We start from the raw sequence: 20,446 nt of genomic DNA, 5'->3' as shown, positions 1-20,446 counted from the left end.
TGCATGATGGTAAACAACATGAAAAAGTAAAGGATGACAAGATTTTTTTTTTTTTTTTTTACGGTGAACTATGCCTTTAAGGAGCTCAAAGCAATTTACGCAGCAAACAGAAGTGTAATTAATCACAGAGCAGAGAGCTTCATCACTTAGATAAATTTCGTTGGATTGTATGAAGGTTCACAAAAACGAACAAAGAGGGAAGGAACAAGATAAAGAGGAGCACATCGAGAGAGGAGAAATGAGGAACAAGCAAAATGAGAGAGGGAGAGAAAATAAGGACACAATCTGTGCGTTTTAGAAGCCAGTATGTACAGTAAATTAGAGAGTGTGTCCCTGTTCTGCTTGACTGTGCGCATTGTCTTTTTTTGTAGTGCTCACACATTACCATAGTCTTATGATGAAACTAATTAAATCAGCTGTACAAGTCATTTCTTAGTGTGGGGCAATGTTTCTTATAGCTTAAGCCCGGCTCACACTGTGCGATTTTGGCCACGATTTGGTCGTCTGAGACAAATTTTGAAAATCCTAAAATCCTAAAAGATTCCTATAATCCTAGGCTAAAATCGGTTGTCTAGATCGCTGGTTTGACATGTTCACCGACAGCCGATTAATGGCCGTTGCGATAAATTTTTTCCTCCGATTAAATTCTGGCAGTGTCAGAAAATTTCAGACACTTTCCTGCAGTGTGACATCTCCTACGACGACCGTCAAACCAAGAACCAATAGGAGCACTGAACTTGATGACGCAATTAGCGCGACAACTTCAAACCATTCATTATTTGTAAAAACAATATATGTACAAAGTAAAGTTTACTTAAAGTTTATTTATTAAGGGGCAGGATGTTTAAACTTGAATAACAAAATTACCTCAAGTTCGCTCTGTAGAACTGGAAGTCCATAAAGTCCTCTTTTGCCCAGCCATGACTTGCTCCACACACGTTGTCTTTTTCGGTTTTTTTTTTACATCAAGGCATGTAATTATAAAACTAACGCTACACGTTGCTGTTGTTTGCTAGCTACCATTATAGCGACCATTATTGAGACAAAATGGCGCCGCTGATGGCAGCTATTGTGCGTTGCTCCTCAGTGTCCCTATTGTTTTTGTTTGTTTTTCCCGCTTTTTGTTTATCAAATAAGATCAGTTTTACCAGGGATGATCTGCTGAACATTCGGCAGAACACACCACAAAATCTTCTACCGGTTTTTGATTTTTCGGACGTTTTGCTGGACATTGTAGTTGGTGGAGCCGTAGCTCTGGTCAAACGCTACAGGAGGAGGCGCAGACGGGGAAAGCGAGCCGGCGCGCTCGTGAAACTTCGTCAGCGCGGATTTAGAACGGCGTTACCTAGCATCCATTTGTCGAATCTCCGCTCTCTACCCAACAAAACGGACGAACTCCTTCTGCTCTCCCGGACAAACAAGGACTTTTCTAACTCTGCTGCTCTGTGTTTCACGAAAACCTGGTTGAATGGCAACATACCGGACAGCGCGATTCATCTGCCTAATTACCAGCTGATCAGAGCAGATCGGGACACAGAATTAACGGGGAAATCGCGCGGTGGCGGAACATGCTTTTACATCAATGAGAGGTGGTGTACAGATGTAACTGTGTTAAAGAAGATGTGCTGCTCAGATCTAGAAACGCTCTTCATTAACTGCAAGCCGTTCTATTCGCCGCGGGAGTTCTGCTCGTTCATTCTCGTGAGTGTCTACATTCCACCGCAAGCGCACATGAGCACAGCTTTACAGAAACTCGCTGATCTGATCACAGAGAGTGAGCAACAACACCCGGACTCTGTTTTAATCATTCTCGGAGACTTTAATAAAGCAAATCTCTCCCGTGAACTGCCAAAATACAGACAGCACATCACATGTCCCACCAGAGACAGTAATATATTGGATCACTGTTACACAACAATAAAGGACGCATATCACTCTGTTCCATGAGCAGCTTTAGGACTCTCTGATCACTGTTTGGTTCATCTTATTCCATCCTACAGGCAGAAACTTAAGTCTGCAAAGCCTGTATTAAGATCTGTTAAAAGATGGACTAACGAAACAGAGCGGGATTTACAAGCCTGTTTCGACCTGACTGATTGGACTGTTTTTGAAGCTGCGGCAAATGATCTGGACGAGCTCACAGAGACTGTAACATCTTATATCAGTTTCTGTGAGGACATGTGCATTCCTACCAGGACTCATCTATTCTACAACAATGACAAACCATGGTTCACTGCCAAACTCAGACAGCTCCGTCAGGCCAAAGAAGATGCTCACAGAAAGGGGGATAAAGTCTTGTACAAACAGGTCAAATACACACTGGAAAAGGAGATCAGAGTGGCAAAGAGGAATTATTCTGACAAGCTCAGGAACAAATTCTCTTCCAGTGATCCTGCTTCAGTATGGTTAGGATTGAAGGACATCACCAGCTACAAAACACCACCCCCCAGCACTCTGGAGAATCAACACCTGGCAGACGACTTAAACGAGTTCTTTTGTCGTTTTGAACGATCACCCAGAACACCCCTCCACACAACCATTAACACCTCCAGCAACCCCTCTCTCCCCCACACCTACAATTCAAGTCAGCGAAGATGGTGTGTGCCAGGTCTTCAGGAAGAACAAAAGAAGGAAAGCACCTGGTCCAGATGGTGTGTCACCAGCCTGCCTAAAAATCTGTGCTGATCAGCTGGCCCCCATCTTTACACAGATCTTCAATAGATCACTGGAGCTGTGTGAAGTCCCCTCATGCTTCAAACGCTCCACCATCATCCCCGTCCCAAAGAAACACAAAATTACTGGACTTAATGACTACAGACCTGTGGCCCTAACGTCTGTAGCCATGAAATCATTCGAAAGACTGGTTTTGGCTCATCTGAAGAACATCACTGGACCCTTACTGGACCTCCTGCAGTTTGCCTACAGAGCAAACAGGTCTGTGGATGATGCAGTCAACATGGGACTGCACTTCATCCTGCAGCATCTGGACAGACCAGGGACTTATGTGAGGATCCTGTTTGTGGACTTCAGCTCTGCTTTTAACACCATTATCCCGGAAACCCTTCAAAATAAACTAACTCAACTCTCCGTCCCCATCTCCGTCTGCCAGTGGATCAACAGCTTCCTGACAGACAGACAGCAGTTAGTAAAGCTTGGCAAATTCACATCCAGCACTCGAACCATCAGCACTGGAGCTCCTCAGGGCTGCGTTCTCTCCCCACTGCTCTTCTCCCTCTACACCAACGACTGCACATCTAAAGACCCCTCTGTCAAGCTCCTGAAGTTCGCAGACGACGCCACACTGATCGGCCTCATCCAGGACGGTGACGAGTCTGCTTACAGACAGGAGGTTAAGGAGCTGGCTGTCTGGTGCAGTCTCAACAACCTGGAGCTTAACACGCTCAAAACTGTGGAGATGATCGTGGACTTCAGGAGAAACCCCCCTGCTCTCCCCCCACTCACCATCATGAACAGCACTGTGACTGCAGTGGAGTCATTCAGATTCCTGGGCACCACCATCTCTCAGGACCTGAAGTGGGATATTCACATTGACTCCATTGTCAGGAAGGCCCAGCAGAGGTTGTACTTTCTTCGCCAGCTGAGGAAGTTCAACCTGCCACAGGACTTACTGAAACAGTTCTACTCTGCCATCATTGAATCCATCCTCTGCACCTCAATAACTGTCTGGTTCAGCTCAGCTACGAAATCGGACCTTAGAAGACTACGGAGGGTAGTCCGGACTGCTGAGCGAATCATTGGTACAACCCTCCCCACTCTCCAAGAACTGTACTTATCCAGAGTGAGCAAAAGGGCTGGCAAAATCACTCTGGTTCCCTCACATCCAGCACACAACCTCTTTGAACTGTTACCGTCTGGTCGATGCTACAGAGCTCTGAGCACCAGAACGACCAGACACAGGAACAGTTTCTTCCCTCAGTCAATACTTCTCATGAACACTCAATAAATAAACGTGGAACACACAACTAATTCATTATACATTCACCACACTCACTTATTTTATTTTTATTTTTCTCATTTCTAATTTGCACATACTTGACCTGTACATACATAGTTGTCTATATTATATATTGTGTATTTTTTATTTTTTTGCTGCTTTGTACACTGGTTATTGTTATTTTGTTTTATTACCTGTGTCCTGTCCTGTTACTGTCTTTCTGTTGCACTGTGGAGCTTCTGTCACTACAACAAATTCCTTGTATGTGTAAACATACTTGGCCAATAAAGCTCATTCTGATTCTCTGATTCTGATTCTGAGAACGCGGGTCACGTATTGATGACGTAAAACTCCGGACAAGTCTTCTTGAGTACGTCTGTTTTTGTAAAAAAAAAAAAAAAAGTACGTCCGTTTTTGTCGCGTCTTGACTGTCGTACAGTCTGACATTAAGACAACTGAGATCCTACAGTCTGACATGGGGATCATGTTCGTACAGTGTGACAAGCAACAATCGCAAAAGACTATTAAAAATCGGAGATAAAAATGGAGATAGAGACTTGCTCGTCTCCGATCCCTCCATCAGATCCCGATGCGAACCCCACGAGCACCGTCCTCACTCCGCCTCAGCGGAAGCGGGGCAGCGCCGCGGGGAACGCCAAACACACACAAGCTGTGTGTATCCCCCGCACACAAAAACAGGGAGGAACGCAGGGAGGAACACACAGCTCGTATTGTGCTTCTCCCATATTCCAAGCCTTAAACTGGCTCTTCTTAGACGTAGCTAAAGACAGACAACAGTAAATAAGACTGACAGAAACACAGAGCGCTAGCTGAATGACAGAAAAGCTGACGCCGGTTTCACCGCACGTGCTTTTATACCAGCTGGTCATTACGTCACCTCGCCCGTGACGTCCCTCCCATCCATTGGACAGATTTCATTGGTATTCAGAGCCGGTTACGCTGTAGGCGTTCCCCAAAGCGTCTCCTGACGCAGCTCGAGTTCCTGAAGAGGAACACACAAATTATATTTAGACTGTGTTTCTGATTAAATAAAGCAGTAACTGATGCCATAAAATCATGAGTATGTTTTGATGTAAAGGTCAGAAGCTTACATGAAAAAAAAATAAAATTCAAAAAAATCACAAACATGACACTTAGATATACTGATTTATTTAAATAAAAGTTTTTTTTAATAAAAACTTTTTACGTGACATTTAAATGACCAACCAACCAACCAAAAAAAAAAAAAAAGACTAAAACTTTCAAATTAAAATAGAAAAATTTAAAATTATGCCACCCTAGCAATAGTCTAGAAAGCACCCAGAACACCATTAAAAAAATAAAAAAATAAACACTCAACAACTCAAATTTTTCTAGTGATATGTTACAGCTAAATTTTTTAGTTAGCATGTTACAGCTAAATCTTTTAGTTGGCATAGTTGAATTTCTGTTAATTTAATTTTATCAGTTGTGGCAACAGTGTGTAAACATTGGCTCAATCAGAAATAACATGTTGAGTCACTATAAAAATGTTGTTTGCCGAACAGTGCTGTTGGTACAATTAAATGTTTTCAATTTCTCACTATTTCTCACTGTCCCAAAAAAAAAATCAAAACAGAAATACATTAAACAAAATACAGAACACCGACAACAGAGTTGACATCATCACTTCACTTTATTCGCAGATCAATTCCAATACAGGATATTTGGTGAAAATACCTGATTTTAAATAAGGAAAAACACTGAATACATTCAGTATGCATAACAGGATGTCTTGATGTAAAGTAAAGATTCAAAATGGCACTGCATGAGTTGAAAACAATAATAAAAAATAAATAATGTTCTCCTGCATCACAAATGGCAAGTGACAGAACAGAAGTTATTTAATTATATTATGAGGATGAGATATACATTGACAAAGATGCATTGCTTTATTGTTTATTTTATAGTATGTAAATATATACAGCTTTAAACTGCTTAAGGTTTCTGACACTAGCGAAAAAATAAATGGATGAAGATTACAAGGCTGATTAAAAGGAAACAAGCCCTGAAAAAAGCAGACACCACCTGTGGTCTAAGCAACATTGTATTCAGTGGTTACATGGTGCACATATTGCATCAAATTAATATCTCAGAAGTCGGTCTAACAGCATTGTACACATATATGACATGAGAAAAATAAACCTATAAGCTACCAGCAGATAATTATGGGGTAAATGGGGAAACTAGATCATGAAACAATGCATGCATGAACTCGCAATTCTGCATAATGCCACCTAACTTTACACCGTGTCCTAACACAAAACCTTTGGAAAAATACTTTCATTGTTTGATAGTCACCATAACGTCTTTTATAACAGAATTTTCACTATGGATATCTGTCTTTTCTTCGGATTGGTGATTGTTTCAGCCTTCAGTTGATTTGGCTCCACTTGTGCCATTCCAGTGGTTTTTCCACTTCGACTTGATAGATTGACATTAGCACAATTAAATATGTTTGGTAATTATACTTCTTTAATTATAACCACTATTATTACCACAGTGCATCTTTTGTTGGGGAAAAATTATTTGGAAGTCATTAATTGAGCCAGTGTGTTATTGTCAGTTTCAAAAATATATATTTTTACAGTGTAGGAAACCAATAAAATTATTTAGAAAACCATAGCAACCACCTAGAACACCCTAGCATTATGATGGCAAGTTTTGTATGTGTAGCACCATAAATTGCATGAATATTGTTTCACTGGAAATTAGATTGGTAGAGAGACAAATCCCTTAGCAGTGCTCAACGTTTGGGGCCACCAAATATGTTTTGTTTGTGAATGTCAAAGAGGGGTGTTTATGCACAGTTGTTATTTCCCTTCGGTATTAAAAATGTCACAGAACATGATATTACTGCAAGTCAGCATGCATATTAATCCAGAATGACTGGTGTGGGTGAACAATACATATTCACACAATGCACAATGATTTTTGACTGCAGACAACTGGATTTAAGTTGATCTGTACCATCTCTCAATCTTTCTGATTCTCTCAAGGGCAGGGTGGGCCATGCCATTCGGCTGTTTAAAACCAGGCGAGAAGAAGGACTACAACAGTCCAACAGAAATCACAGACAAATATGATCTGGGCCAGATTGTTAAATCGTGAGTAAAATGTGTTTTTTGCAATCCATTCCTTTTATTTTTGCATGTAAGTTGCTAAAGTTGTTCTTGAAGGTACTTTTTTAAGGGATAATGGCCAGTCAGTCAGCAATTATCACAAAATATATCCAGAATGGCTCTCATCCCAAAGGGGTTTATTTTGTGATGATAATCAACTGACTGTGCATTATCCCTCTAATTATACTGCTACTTACCAAATAAATATATAAAGAGATATATTGATTTGAATTAATTTGATTATGTGAGTCTGTGTAGTGTCATGAGAGACTAGTACACTGTAGGAAAGTTAGAGAAAACATTTTACCGAATAATGGGACTGATTAATTAGAATAGAGTATTCTAGATGTGTATGAAGACTTAATACAGTAATTCACAGAAAGTTTTTTGTGTGTCCTATTCCTTAATTTCACTCTAAATTATAATGTAATTAGTGCAATAAATTCACTTTCTTCTCAAGGGAGGAGTTCAGTGAGATCTTCAGGGCGAAGGATAAGAACACACTGAAAATGTACACCTGCAAAAAATTCCTGAAGAAAGATGGAAGAAAGGTGCGGAAGGCTGCCAAAAACGAGATTCTCATCCTAAAGATGTGAGTTAAATATATATATATATTTTTTTTTTCAAAACCCTTAACAATCATTTTATAGAATGGGACATCCTCTGCTGTCCTCAGATCTGCTCTTTTGATTTCATTTGGTTTAAGGAGAATCATATTTATTTCATTTATGATTAATGATTCTTAACACTCTATTAAACACCGTTGTTCCTCTAAGATGATTTGTGTACTGCAGAAGCTCGAGTTAGTTTTTTATCACATTCATGACTCCAAAAAAGTGATTTTTCTTTTTCTTAAATCAATTACAGTGCTGAATGTGTTAGACAAATTGCGATAGATGCAATTTATTAATCATTTATTTTCACTGCATAAGGTCTGAAACTTCTAGCCAAAGTCTAGCTGTATTACATAAGCTTGATTTGAATAACATATTCAGTTTAATGGCACTAAAATAGCTTGCGAATTGCTTTTTTTTTTTTTTTTTTTTTTTTGTAAAAAGTGAAACAACAGTGGGTTTTAACAAAAAGATTCTTGGCTTGTGAAGCTATGCGTATAGCCTATGTTCATTATTGACATTTTCAGTCATCTCAAAAGATTGGAAAGTACATGAAATGCCTAATGGTGCAACGCATTTTGTTAAATATACCAAACATGTCAAAGCCTTAAGATATTAGATATACATGCTTTGCACAGTGTATGATTATATATGATTATTCTGCATCTAAAAGGCTGATCTTCTGAGTCACTGATGTCACTTTGATCCGGCATTGCTGCGTTTGCATCCCGCTCACAAATCACAACAGCTCATGAATAACACATAAAAGAAATGTCACTTTTAGAATGAGCTTTTTTTATGGTTCACCTTTAGGGCCCCTCTCTATTGCTGGCATAAGAGCACATTAGTGTCTTCAAAGCATAATCAGTGTATTAATTTCTTAATTTAAAAGTTGGCTGACATAACCACCTTTACAAAATTCTGAAACACTTCTTTAAAGTGTCCGTGTTACATAATGAATTAAATTATACGATTATACGTGCTGGAATTAAAATGTAATATGCTTTAAGGGAAGTTTCTTGCAAACTTTGTTACTTCTGCTATTCAGTTCAGCTCAGTTTATTTAAATAGGGCTTTTTCAGAATACATATTGTTGAAAAGTTACTTTAAAATAAGAATAATGTGTTACAAACACTCCAGTGATTAGCCAATGCCAGCAGTGGCAAGAAAAACACAGATTTAGTAGATGAAGAAGAAACCATGGGAAGCTGCATCCTCAGGCTGGCATATACTTGAAAGCAATTACATAAAGCATGTATACATAAATGTTGATTTGAACTGATGGGATTCAGCCACAGAGCATTAATGTTCAATACTGACATTTGTTGTTTAATTAAATATGATTATAGTGGATAATGGAATCCACGTGAAATGCAAATAGTAAGGATGCAGGCGTGTGTCTGGCGTTGGATGACTCTGCAGTGGCAGATGGGGTACGAGTGTGGGGTTGATGGCAGGCCGGGATAAATCTGGGCACAGAGCTACATGTGTATCAACCTCCTGTGTGCCACAAACTGTCTCTTAACTGACTGTCCATCTCTCCTCCCCAGGGTGAAACACCCCAACATCCTCCAGCTGGTCGATGTCTATGAGACAAGGAAAGAGTACTACCTGTTCCTTGAGCTGTAAGTCCTCAAAGACCTTTTTTTTTTTTTAGGAGTTTAATGATTTCTGTACTTGGTACCTATACCAGTGAATTTACTGTTTCAATTTATTCTTCAGCATACAAAATAGTTTACTTAACTATTTAAAAAGTTAAATATTAATGCAAATGATTAATTTTAAGTCAAAAGGCAAGTGACCTTTAAGTATTTTCACATTAAATAAACGTTCTCTCAAAAAAGAATTAAAATTACAAATGAGAAGCAATGGGACAAAGAATGTTTGAAGTTTTTCAGTATGCAACTTTAAAATAATTACTAACCATATAAAGCCTGACATGAAATAATCACATTTTTAAAATGTGTTTATTTTAACCTTTAGAAAAAATATAAAAAACAATCTTAAAAAAAATCTGCTTATGTGTTTTTGTATTGAGTATCATATTTTGATAGGTTTTTTTTGTATAATCTCATATACCGTATAATATATAGTGAGAATATGGAGCTGAAAAAAAAACATTTCAGAGAAAACTAAGCAAAAATATGCAATTTGGTGCAGTTGCTGACTAAAAAGTAAGATGTTTTGTTCATGAATGAATCATTCAGTTTGAACTAATCTTTAATATGACTCGAGAACGATGAGTAGTCTCAGCGAGAGATTCGTTCATTTCGTGTTGACCGTGCATATGCAACATCATAGGCGGAGGGTGAACCAACTCCAGGGTAAGGCTAAAAACAGCCAAATGTATTAAACATCATAAACCCGTCTTTTTAGGCAAGAACCAGACATGGGTGTAATGTAGGCTTATAAAATATGTTTAATGTGACTGAATTTCTATTTAACATGATAAAAAAAAAAAAAAAAAACATTAGAAATTGATAATTGGGCTATTATAACATTATAACATTTCCACGGTTATTCAAACAGCGAATAAATTATACATTATTACTAACTTTGATCGATCGTTAGTTTAAACACTCTCCAAAAATGGTTTGTTTTCCACTGCGGGGCTGATAACGAATCTCTTTGGAATGCATTTGACCGTTTGCAAAGAGCTTGATTGACAGGCGATCTGACCAATCAGAATGCAGAGCTTCTTGTCCGACAGCTATAGAAATACATGTTAAAACGGGGTAAAAAAGTTCGACTGAATTTAAACTTTTTCAATATTACTAAATATAAATATGTGGGTTAAGCTGTGGTGTTGTTGGTTGCCACGGTAACGGTAATAAGTTAAGGTATTTTTTGAAAGTACTTGTTTTGAGTAGGCTACCAGAAAATCTGTCATGTCCGGCACTGTATGCATGGCTTGCAGCGCTTAAGTTAAATACTGAGTGTTAAATAATAAAATAATATGTTAAAACGTGTGCTCTTATCAGTCTGTGGACAAAATCCTGTGAACTTTGCCCCGATCTGGAGCTGTTCATGCACATGTGCACTCATCTGTTTTCAATGCAGCTCTCCTCGCGTCGCTTCATCATCTTCTCTCTCATTAAACAATGACAGGTCCTTTACTGCAAAAAGACGGTCACTGTGACACTCTAAATTGATGAAACTATGGCACTATGTGCTTTTTAAAACCATTTTCATAGGTTTCACGTTATATTGTTGGCTCGGAAAATATGTAAATGCGCATGCCCAGTAGCCACAGCTTTATCCCTTCTAGCCTTAACCACAAATCAGACAGGAGAGGAAATTAACTTCAGTGGACTTAAACTTGAAAAATTATGTATTCCGAGGTTGAAAACCAAAACACTTTCTGATGTTTATTCATGTTTATTTCGTGCTTTTAGTAAATATGAAAAGACGATCGGTTCACATGTTTGACCTAAGACAATACAGTGATCTACAGTACCAGTACCAGGCTCACGTGGAAATACAACTGGAACCCACTGATGACATGACCAACATGACGTGACAACAGTATTTGATGCAGAAATTAGTTAATAATTCCCAACTTTCCTTACAAACACGTTCACATGTTATGCGTCAAATTGTAGCTTTTTTATTTCTCACAATTTATACATTTGTGAATTTCTGTCATGATGGTTAACATAATGTGGTAATAAAGAGGCTTTAAACTTTATCATTATGATGAGGAAAAATCACTCTGATAAAGCAAAGATACCAACATATAATATTTGTTTCCTACATATAATGTTTGTATTTGTCGTAAGATACTGAGCCGGGAAACCAGCATGTGATAAAAGAACGAACGACTCGAACCCAAAAACTCAAGAGTTGAACTAATCAAATCTGTTTCCGGGACTGCTTAGCATTATATCCTATTGGGCTGGGAAAGAACGTCTTGAACCCGAACACTCGAGAGATGAACTAATCATTTCTGTTTCCGGTACAGACTGCATACTGTTTACGCGGATGTGACGTGACAAAAGGGAAACTAACAGACTGCATAATCTGCAACAATGAATTAATTGTTTCTCATGATCTGACCTTGGTTGCATAATAGTTTTATTGCATTAACAGTCTTATTCGAAATGCCGCATAAGTAGATGTGTCATGGAATTTGGCTATTAACACTGCTGAAATGAAAACAATGATTTATTCATTTTGATGAACGAGATTCAAAGATCCAGTAAAATGATTCGATCTTCCCATCATTAATCTTTTTAACAGTTTAGCAGACTACTTACATAAAATGCATTTAGATATCAGTTGTCACTATATGTCCTAATAATATGTCATAGTAATATTTGAAGAAGCATTCGAAAGCTGCCGCTTGTCTCTCAGGCAACATACAGGTACCAAATGCATAGCTGCAAAAGACTGAGAAAAGCTGCAGAAAAGAAATTCCTCTGGCAAAGGTTGTTTGGCAACAAAGGTTCCCTTCTAATCATGTTGATACTGACTTCAAGAGGCTAAAGTTGCTGCTACTGTTGCCTGAGACATAACAGAAATAAACCCTGCGCTCAGACTGTCCTAGCACGATTATACCGCCTTCGTCCTTGTCACATTCCTACCTGTCTGTTTGGATTTGCATTCATTATTTTAATGCCTCGTCTCTGCTGTATGCTGTATGTGTGGCGTGGACTGGATGATTTGCGTCTGCTGCACCTGCGTGATCAAGTAAAGCTTTTGAAGGTGCCAACATTTAAAGCAAAGTGGGAATAATTCATGATTGCACAGAAAAAGCAGCTTAGCACATTGTGTTGTCTTGCAGAGCCACAGGTCGGGAGGTATTTGACTGGATTCTGGATCAAGGCTATTATTCTGAGAGGGACACCAGCAATGTTATCAGACAGGTGATGGAGGCAGTTGCTTACCTGCACAGCCTGAAGATTGTTCATAGGAACCTAAAGGTACACCACACAGCGCCCTCTGGTGGTCATTTAGTTAATAATTAATAAACCCTATTACCTAGAAACTTCCACACAAGACACTCAATTCTGTTTTGGTTTTTAATCTAAATTTTAGGGACGCACTTTCATTTTTTTGTGTAATAATATCAGATTTGTTTGTTTATTGTTGTTAAAAGTATTCCAAATTAATAACTAATAACTATTTTTTTTTAGCTCAATCTCAAAAATCCTTTTTTTTTTTTTCAGCGATACACCTCACTTTTTCGCATCACGCTCAGTGTGGAAAGGCCTTAAATGCCACATTTCAGCTTCATTAAACTGTCTGTGTAAATGCGTCTAAATGCCACTTCAGCTGCTTCTGTTTCTTCTGCAGTGGAAAGACAGGTTTTGTTAATACTGATTTAATTTGATTGGTAACAGCCCTATATTGTCTTATTATATGCGATCCTGGACCACAAAACCAGTCATAAGGGTCAATTGTTCAAAATTGAGATTTATACATCACATGAAAGCTGAATAAATAAGTGATGTGATGTGAGATACAGCTATTTGAAAATCTGGAATCTGAGGGTGCAAAAAATCCAAATATTGAGAAAATCGCCTTTAAAGTTGTCCAAAAGAAGTTCTTAACAATGCATATTACTAATCAAAAATGAAGTTTTGATATATTTACGGTAGGAAATATACAAAATATCTTCATGGAACATGATCTTTATTTAATATCCTAATGATTTTTGGCATAAAAGAAAAATCTATCATTTTGACCCATACAATGTATTTTTGGCTATTGCTACAAATATACCCCAGCGACTTAAGACTGGTTTTGTGGTCCAGGGTCACATATTAAGTGAAATAATTAATCTAAATAAATTTTTGTACGCAGTAACTAAATTCATATAAAACTAATTTCCCAACAACACAATTGTGGCCAGTGAAAATGCTGAGTGGCTAGTAAATTTGGAAAACCACTAGCTATAGTGGCTGGTGTGCAAAAAAGTTAATGTCAAGCCCTGCTAATAATGTATTGTTCAGTAAATAATGTTCCTAAATTTTGCCCTAGAATGTTACTTTTTTTACATCAGTTGTCTTGACACACAAACAAAAGTCTGTTTTCGAGAATTTGACGAAGCATCATGTCATCTTGTCATTCTCATTCCCTCTAGCTTGAGAATCTGGTGTATTACAACCGACTGAAACATTCGAAAATAGTCATCAGTGATTTCCATCTGGCAAAACTGGAGAATGGACTCATCAAGGAGCCCTGTGGAACCCCAGAGTATCTGGGTAAGACGCTCTTCAAAACAGGCAAAACCTCTTTAAACACTCATGAGTCCAGTTGCAACAGATGGTCTTTATTGATGGACAACAACATTTTTGGTTTTACAAGATTTCTGTTTACATGGGCATGCATTTGTTAAAATTAGAATAGCAAACTATGGTAATCAGAGTCATTATGTTTTTTCCTTGTTCATTTTTTTTTAAACAGCCCCAGAGGTTGTTGGGAGACAGAGATATGGCCAACCTGTGGACTGCTGGGCCCTTGGTGTGATCATGTACATACTGTGAGTGTATTCTCCTGTAAACCAAAACCAGGAGCACATAATACCTTCATTTACAGACAGCATTAAACTAGTCTTCCACAGCCAGACATTTGATTATCAGCTGAAGTGTGGTCCACATTGTACCTTATTCTGGCCAAAAACCACCCACATTGACTAGAATGTGCTGTCTGAGGAGTAAATGCGAAACCTTATTAATAGATCAGAGTCATCTAATTCACACAGTGTTTATGCGGTCTCCACAAAATCTGTAAAATGAAAAAAAAAAAGCCAATATTATGCAAATGTTATGTGCAAAATGCATGTGAGGGATCTGTGTGGGCATGAGAGTACCATTACCCAAATCCTTCTCACTGCTTATAATGATTTCCCTCATCTCATGCACAGCCTCTCCGGAAATCCTCCATTCTATGATGAAACAGATGATGATGACTATGAAAACCATGACAAGAACCTCTTCCGGAAGATTCTTGCTGGAGACTATGAGTTTGACTCCCCATACTGGGATGAAATTTCAGACTCCGGTACTGTTAGTGAAGAATACTGATAAAATCTCACATGCTTAGTACAGAACAAACTTGTCTTATGTAAACCTTGATTTTAAAGAAAGGATGTGACAGTTTATTTGTGTTTACATTTTGTCAATTTTCAGCTAAAAACTTAGTGTCACGTCTTATGGAGGTGGACCAGGATCAGAGACTGACTGCACAAGAAGCCATCAACCATGAATGGTACTTATAGTATCGATATACCTGACAATTACAGGAAACACTTTATTTTAAGGTGTTACACAGGTTACATGTACTTACTATTATAATAACAAATAATTATGCATAATTACATGCAAGTAACCCCTAAACCAAACCCTAATCCCAACCCTAACCCTAACCATATGGTAAGAACATGTTACTCATATTACTCATATTCATATTACTCAGTTCTTAAACTGTATAATTACACTGTAACAATGCCACCTTAAAATAAAGTGTAGCCCAATTATTCAATATATTGGCATTCCTAACTACTGAGAGAAAATTTTGCGTATGAAATACAGCACTGTTCAGAAGTTTGGTTTACATAAACCTTTGTATTATTTTTCAAAGTAGTCTCTTACTGTATGCTTACCTTGCTGCATTTATTTAATTACAGTAATATTCTGTAATATATTACAATTGAAAATAAACGTGTTCTGTCTTAATAGATTTTAAAATGTATAATTTCCCGTGATCCAAAGCTGAATTTTTTGCATCATCCAGTCTTCAGTGTCACATGCTCCTTCAGAAATCATTCTAATATGCTGATTTGCTGCCCAAGATGATGCACTGTAAAAAATAAAAAATAAAACAAAAAAAGTTGGGCAAACTTAAAAGTTTAAGGCAACCAGCTTCAGCAGATTTTTTAATTTTCTCAACTTCTTGTTTTAAGTCTATACAACAAAAAGTTGAGAAATTTACTAAAAAATAAGTTGAGAAAACTCAAATCTGCTGAAGATGGTTGCCTTGAACTTTTAATTTGGCTCAACTTTTCTTGTGCTTGTGCGCTTACTATTGAATTTTTCAGGATTCTTTGATGACTATAAAGTTTAAAAGTTTTTTGTAATAATGTAATTGTCACTTAATGATCAATGATCAACTTAATGCTAAATCATTACTGAACCAAAGTGTTTCTATAAATAAAGAAAACTTTTTTGATCCCAAATTTCTGAACATTACTATCTAAAAACAAGTTTCCTGTCCATATAATAAGTTTTCTTTTACCATTAAAGGATATCTGGAAATGCTGCATCAGACAAGAACATCAAGGAAAACGTGTGTGCACAAATCGAGAAGAACTTTGCTAAAGCTAAGTGGAAGGTAATTTCTTGATGAAGTTCACGCTTTTGTGTTAAGAAGTTGAGCTTGTCCAAATTAAATTTGGATTTCCACCTCCCTGTAGAAAGCGGTACGAGTCACGACTATGATGAAGCGTCTCAGGGCACCAGAGCATCAGATGGTGGCACCGGCAGCAGCAGCAGCAGCACCACCTAGTGCGCCCAACCCTGCAGCAGGGGCTCAAGAAAACCCTCAAGCTCCGTCGGAGGCCTCCACAGCCCCATCGAGTACTGCTGAAAGCAACTCGATGAGCACAGAAGCCCCTGCCGTGGAACCAGCGGCCGCTGCCGCCCAGCCACCAGCTGAGCCTGATCTTCACACCCCAGCTCCTGAACAGCCCGATCCTACATCGCGATGCAACGGAGAGTCTTTAGCCCCCCTGCCATCAGACACAGGGGAGGAACAGAGCGGTTAATTTTGCTACCTCTCTCCCACCTGCATTTAGATCCCACACACTTGTACATAAGCAGCAAGCATGCTAATACTGATCCCGCAGCACAAAGCATTAATCTCAACACGCTCTATCGTGAGCCGACTTCTAAAACATTTCCCAGCAAGCATCTGTTTTCTATTGAATCACAAAGTTGTGTGACGTATCGAAGGCTCTGGCCACTTTAACTTTGCGCAAAAGAAGAAAAAAAGCTTTCTGCTTACATTAAGCCGAGATTGGAAACTTTAGCACCGATCTGCATACATGTTTTAGGATAGATGATCAAAGCAGGCCTCATTTTATAAAAGTACTTTTTAATTTTATTGCATTGCAGTTTGTTAACATCCATCTTGAGCAGGAGCAGCAATACACAGCTTCGTGTGCAATGTATAGTTTCTGTAAATAGCTTACTAACCTCTGTAGATTAGACGTAGCGAAGAACAGCATGCTTTTCCAAATCTGCTGTTCATGACACCAGATAACTGCCACATTCAGCTTCAGCTTTACATGGACATTTCATGTCTTGATCGAACACGTTCTCATGAATTGTTGTCATCAGTTTAAGGGGATTTATATGAAAAATACTTTGGCAGCAACTAAGGCGGCTATATTCATCTCATAATGGCATTTTAATGGTTGAGACATGTGGCCCAATAAATGGAGCAGAGAAGGTTAACATAAGAAATACCTCAAATCTGCATGGTAGCTAGCCACATGAACAGTGGAAAATGTGATTTGTTCTTATAATGTATTATATACTCATTTGCATACATTGTACATGTGTTGAGTAATAATATACTTGTCCATTTTAAAAGTACATAGCCACACACAGTGATCTTTGTTTTCAATAGAATTTCATTTGAGGCATAGATGTACTACCCTTCTATATATTAAACCTTACATTTATCTTTTCATTATATCTCCCTTTACTAATCTATAATGCATTTGAACATATTCTGAGATATTTAATTTCTTAGATTTAAACATAAAATTATAAAACATAAATTATATATATTTATCTTTCTTTTAAAATCCCAAATATGAAACAGGGATCAGATATTTAATTTATTCCAGTCAAGTAAGTCACTTTTATTTATTTAGCGCTAAATATGATACAGTTTGTTTCAAAGCATTCTATTACTTAATTAGCCCCTCCCCCCTCCCTCTAAAAAAACCTCTTTATTTTTCTTTTAAGAAAGGCATGCTCTGATCACAAAAAAAGTCTCATTGACTAACCCATGTGCTGCAGGAATGAATTAGTATTTTTGCATTTCAGGATTTTTGTTAAATGCCTGAGCAAGATTCAAGATTTTAAGATTTTATTTAAGTTAAGAATTTAAGCCTTTATGTATCTAAAAAGGCAAGTGCTAACAAGTGGTTAAACAATCATCAAGCCAAACAGGAAAACTTGTTTATAGTCTTCATTTTTCTGAAGAAAAGTTGTGTGACCGTGGTTTTTATTTCTGGTGATTTAGGTTTCAAAATCCATAAATGTTCTGTTTGGGATTATCTTGGAACAAAACGTGTAAGAATCATAAACTCGTTGGTCACAAAGCTTATTTCTGCAATAACTAAAATCCTATTGGCTGTTCGTCAAGGGAATCCGGGTGATGCTAACTTGGGTTACAAAAATACATCCTCCCTGCAGCTCTCTACATTGGTTAGATATATTCCTGCCTAAAGCAAATAGTCTTAAACACTAATGATCCTAATTAAGTCTAGCCCTATTAACCAAACCCTAACCTTACCTACTTAAGATTTTATCTTGTCTTATTATATAGAAATGTCTGCTGTCAGCAACAGACACCTCATCTTTCACACAGATCTTTCTCATTAAACATTCACGCTTCACTAGTGTGTGGAGTTTACCGTCCGTTACTCATGATGGCAGTACTGATTCGTTTCTTAGTCGATGCGTTCTACAGTAACTCATTTTATGCTGTCATGATTTTTACATGAACAGATTGATGTTTTGTTTTCAGTACACATTTATGGGTTGTTTTCATATAACATATTTCAATTTTAGCTCAGACAAATTGCAGGTGATGTAGGATTAAAAGAGCTTAATGAAAGCAAAACGAAACGGTCGACCTCTTAATATGAGCAATAGTCTACAACTGCGATACTGTGATGCTACTCTCAATGTCAGTGTCCATGTGAACACTTAGTTTCTTATTGGTGTGTCCTCCGTTGAAGTTGACAATGAAGGGTGAGAAGCTCAGGATTACACAGGACAGATGAAGCCAATGCACCTATTGTACAATTATTTCATATAGGTGAACAAAAACAGTAACAAAATTTGCCCTCCAGTGGCCAATGATTTGTAATTGTTGTGCAGTGGTGACATGCTGTAATTTTCTAAACATCACAGGAGTCAGTGGAGGTTTTACTGAAGAAGGCCTTGATATGCAATTATGCCGTCAGTGGTCTATTGATTTGAAGATGATGCACAGCATGGGCTGTCACAGGTTTCTACTGAAGTCAGCTTTGATATACTTTGGATCTCACGTGTCACTGTCATTTTGTATCTTTCACTTCTTTTATCTTCTAAAATATTTCCTTTCTAAAATCTGTCCCATACCTTTATTCGTTCTATCTACTCAGAGACTTTGAGATGCTGTTTTTTTGTCTTTGATTTCGTATAAAAATACTGAAAGCTAAAACCGTTTAGACCTAAAGTAAAAAGAGTGGGAAGTAATGTTTCGTGTTGGTCTTGAAGAAAAAAAAAAAAAAGATTTTTACAGCATTCATGTATACTGAAACCGCAGCTAGATACTGTGTTACACAATTCAAAGCAATTTTTTTAACAGTGCTTCACTATTGCCTTTGGTGTTCGATGTCTGTTGATTTCCTCATTCTCTCTGATGTTCTTCTCAGTGTGGTTGACTGTGAACCTGTGAATACACTGAGGACTGGCCTCTCTCCACTTTAACCTCTGTATTCTTCAACTGACTTTCATGCTTTCAAAATAAACACAATAAAATGATCATCCATTCGTAGTCATATTTTTATATGCTGCATGTTACATGCTTCATGAAGCCAACAACTATTACTTTTAATGAAAGACATTGAGAGTTAAATATGTTGTCAAAAATCTGAAAGAAGACCAAGACTTATTTACCCTTCACCCCCATTTGGGGCCTCGCAGGTGAAAATAACCTACCTAAATTAAAATGGTAACAGTTTGTGACAAAGTGTGCTTACACAAACAAATTAGGTATCTTTGGAAAGAAGACACTCTGGGCTTTACTATATATCATCCAGAGTTGATAATGCTCCAAAAGATAAAAAGTTATAGACACTGACGTCCCTTGAAAAATGTTTTTCCACACTGAATGTTTTTTTTATTTCATATACAAATACATGAAATAAGTCCTGGAGCAATCCAGAAAAGTAATGGATCGAAAGCCACATGTCTCATGAGTTCATATTTCAAATTTGAAGAAGATACCATGAAAAATGAGATTCCTGCAATATTTTTTCTTAAACTATTTATAGTCCCCCCCACCCCCCTGTTTGAGGAAAAATAACCACCAAATGGATTGCAGAATTATACAAGCTATTTTAGTCATTATACATGTTCCTGCATAGTTTTTCAATTATAAAATAATAGACAGATTTATTTGAGCACAAAAAAATACAAAAATAATTATTTGAGTAATAAAAAAGGAAAAAAAAATTGCTTTGTATATAGTATGTATACTGAAGTATTCTGATTGCCAGACATGAAGTGATATTGCCAGACATGGTCATACAGTCAGTAAACACGCTGATGTGCTTCCATTCAGATGATAATCAAACAGATGGGCCATATAATCAATAATAGCTGATCAATGAATCACAATGATAGCCGTCATAGAGTCGGTAATAAACACGCTGATGTTCGGCCATACATATTATAATCATGCAGACACGGCCACATTCTCCACACAAT

The 20,446-nt window shown here is 37.6% G+C and overlaps 1 protein-coding gene across 1 annotated transcript in view; it reads left to right on the top strand.

Annotated features, from left to right (window-relative positions):
- Nucleotides 1-17,425, top strand: part of LOC306856716 (caM kinase-like vesicle-associated protein) — a 45,878-nt gene extending 28,453 nt beyond the window's left edge. The window contains exons 2-11 of the mRNA XM_079396130.1: nt 6,994-7,101; nt 7,577-7,708; nt 9,281-9,355; nt 12,514-12,652; nt 13,816-13,936; nt 14,139-14,214; nt 14,599-14,735; nt 14,864-14,942; nt 15,977-16,064; nt 16,147-17,425. Of these exons, the coding sequence (XP_079252256.1) occupies nt 7,007-7,101; nt 7,577-7,708; nt 9,281-9,355; nt 12,514-12,652; nt 13,816-13,936; nt 14,139-14,214; nt 14,599-14,735; nt 14,864-14,942; nt 15,977-16,064; nt 16,147-16,497 (1,293 nt within the window). The 5' untranslated portion in view covers nt 6,994-7,006 and the 3' untranslated portion in view covers nt 16,498-17,425. The remainder of the gene's footprint in view (nt 1-6,993; nt 7,102-7,576; nt 7,709-9,280; nt 9,356-12,513; nt 12,653-13,815; nt 13,937-14,138; nt 14,215-14,598; nt 14,736-14,863; nt 14,943-15,976; nt 16,065-16,146) is intronic.
- The last annotated feature ends 3,021 nt before the right edge of the window (nt 17,426-20,446 follow it).

Source organism: Barbus barbus (assembly GCF_936440315.1).
Source record: "Barbus barbus genome assembly, chromosome: 37".
NCBI classification, from domain to species: domain Eukaryota; kingdom Metazoa; phylum Chordata; class Actinopteri; order Cypriniformes; family Cyprinidae; genus Barbus; species Barbus barbus.
The sequence above is the reverse complement of the archived record's forward strand: the minus strand, read 5'-3'. Positions and strand labels throughout refer to the sequence as shown.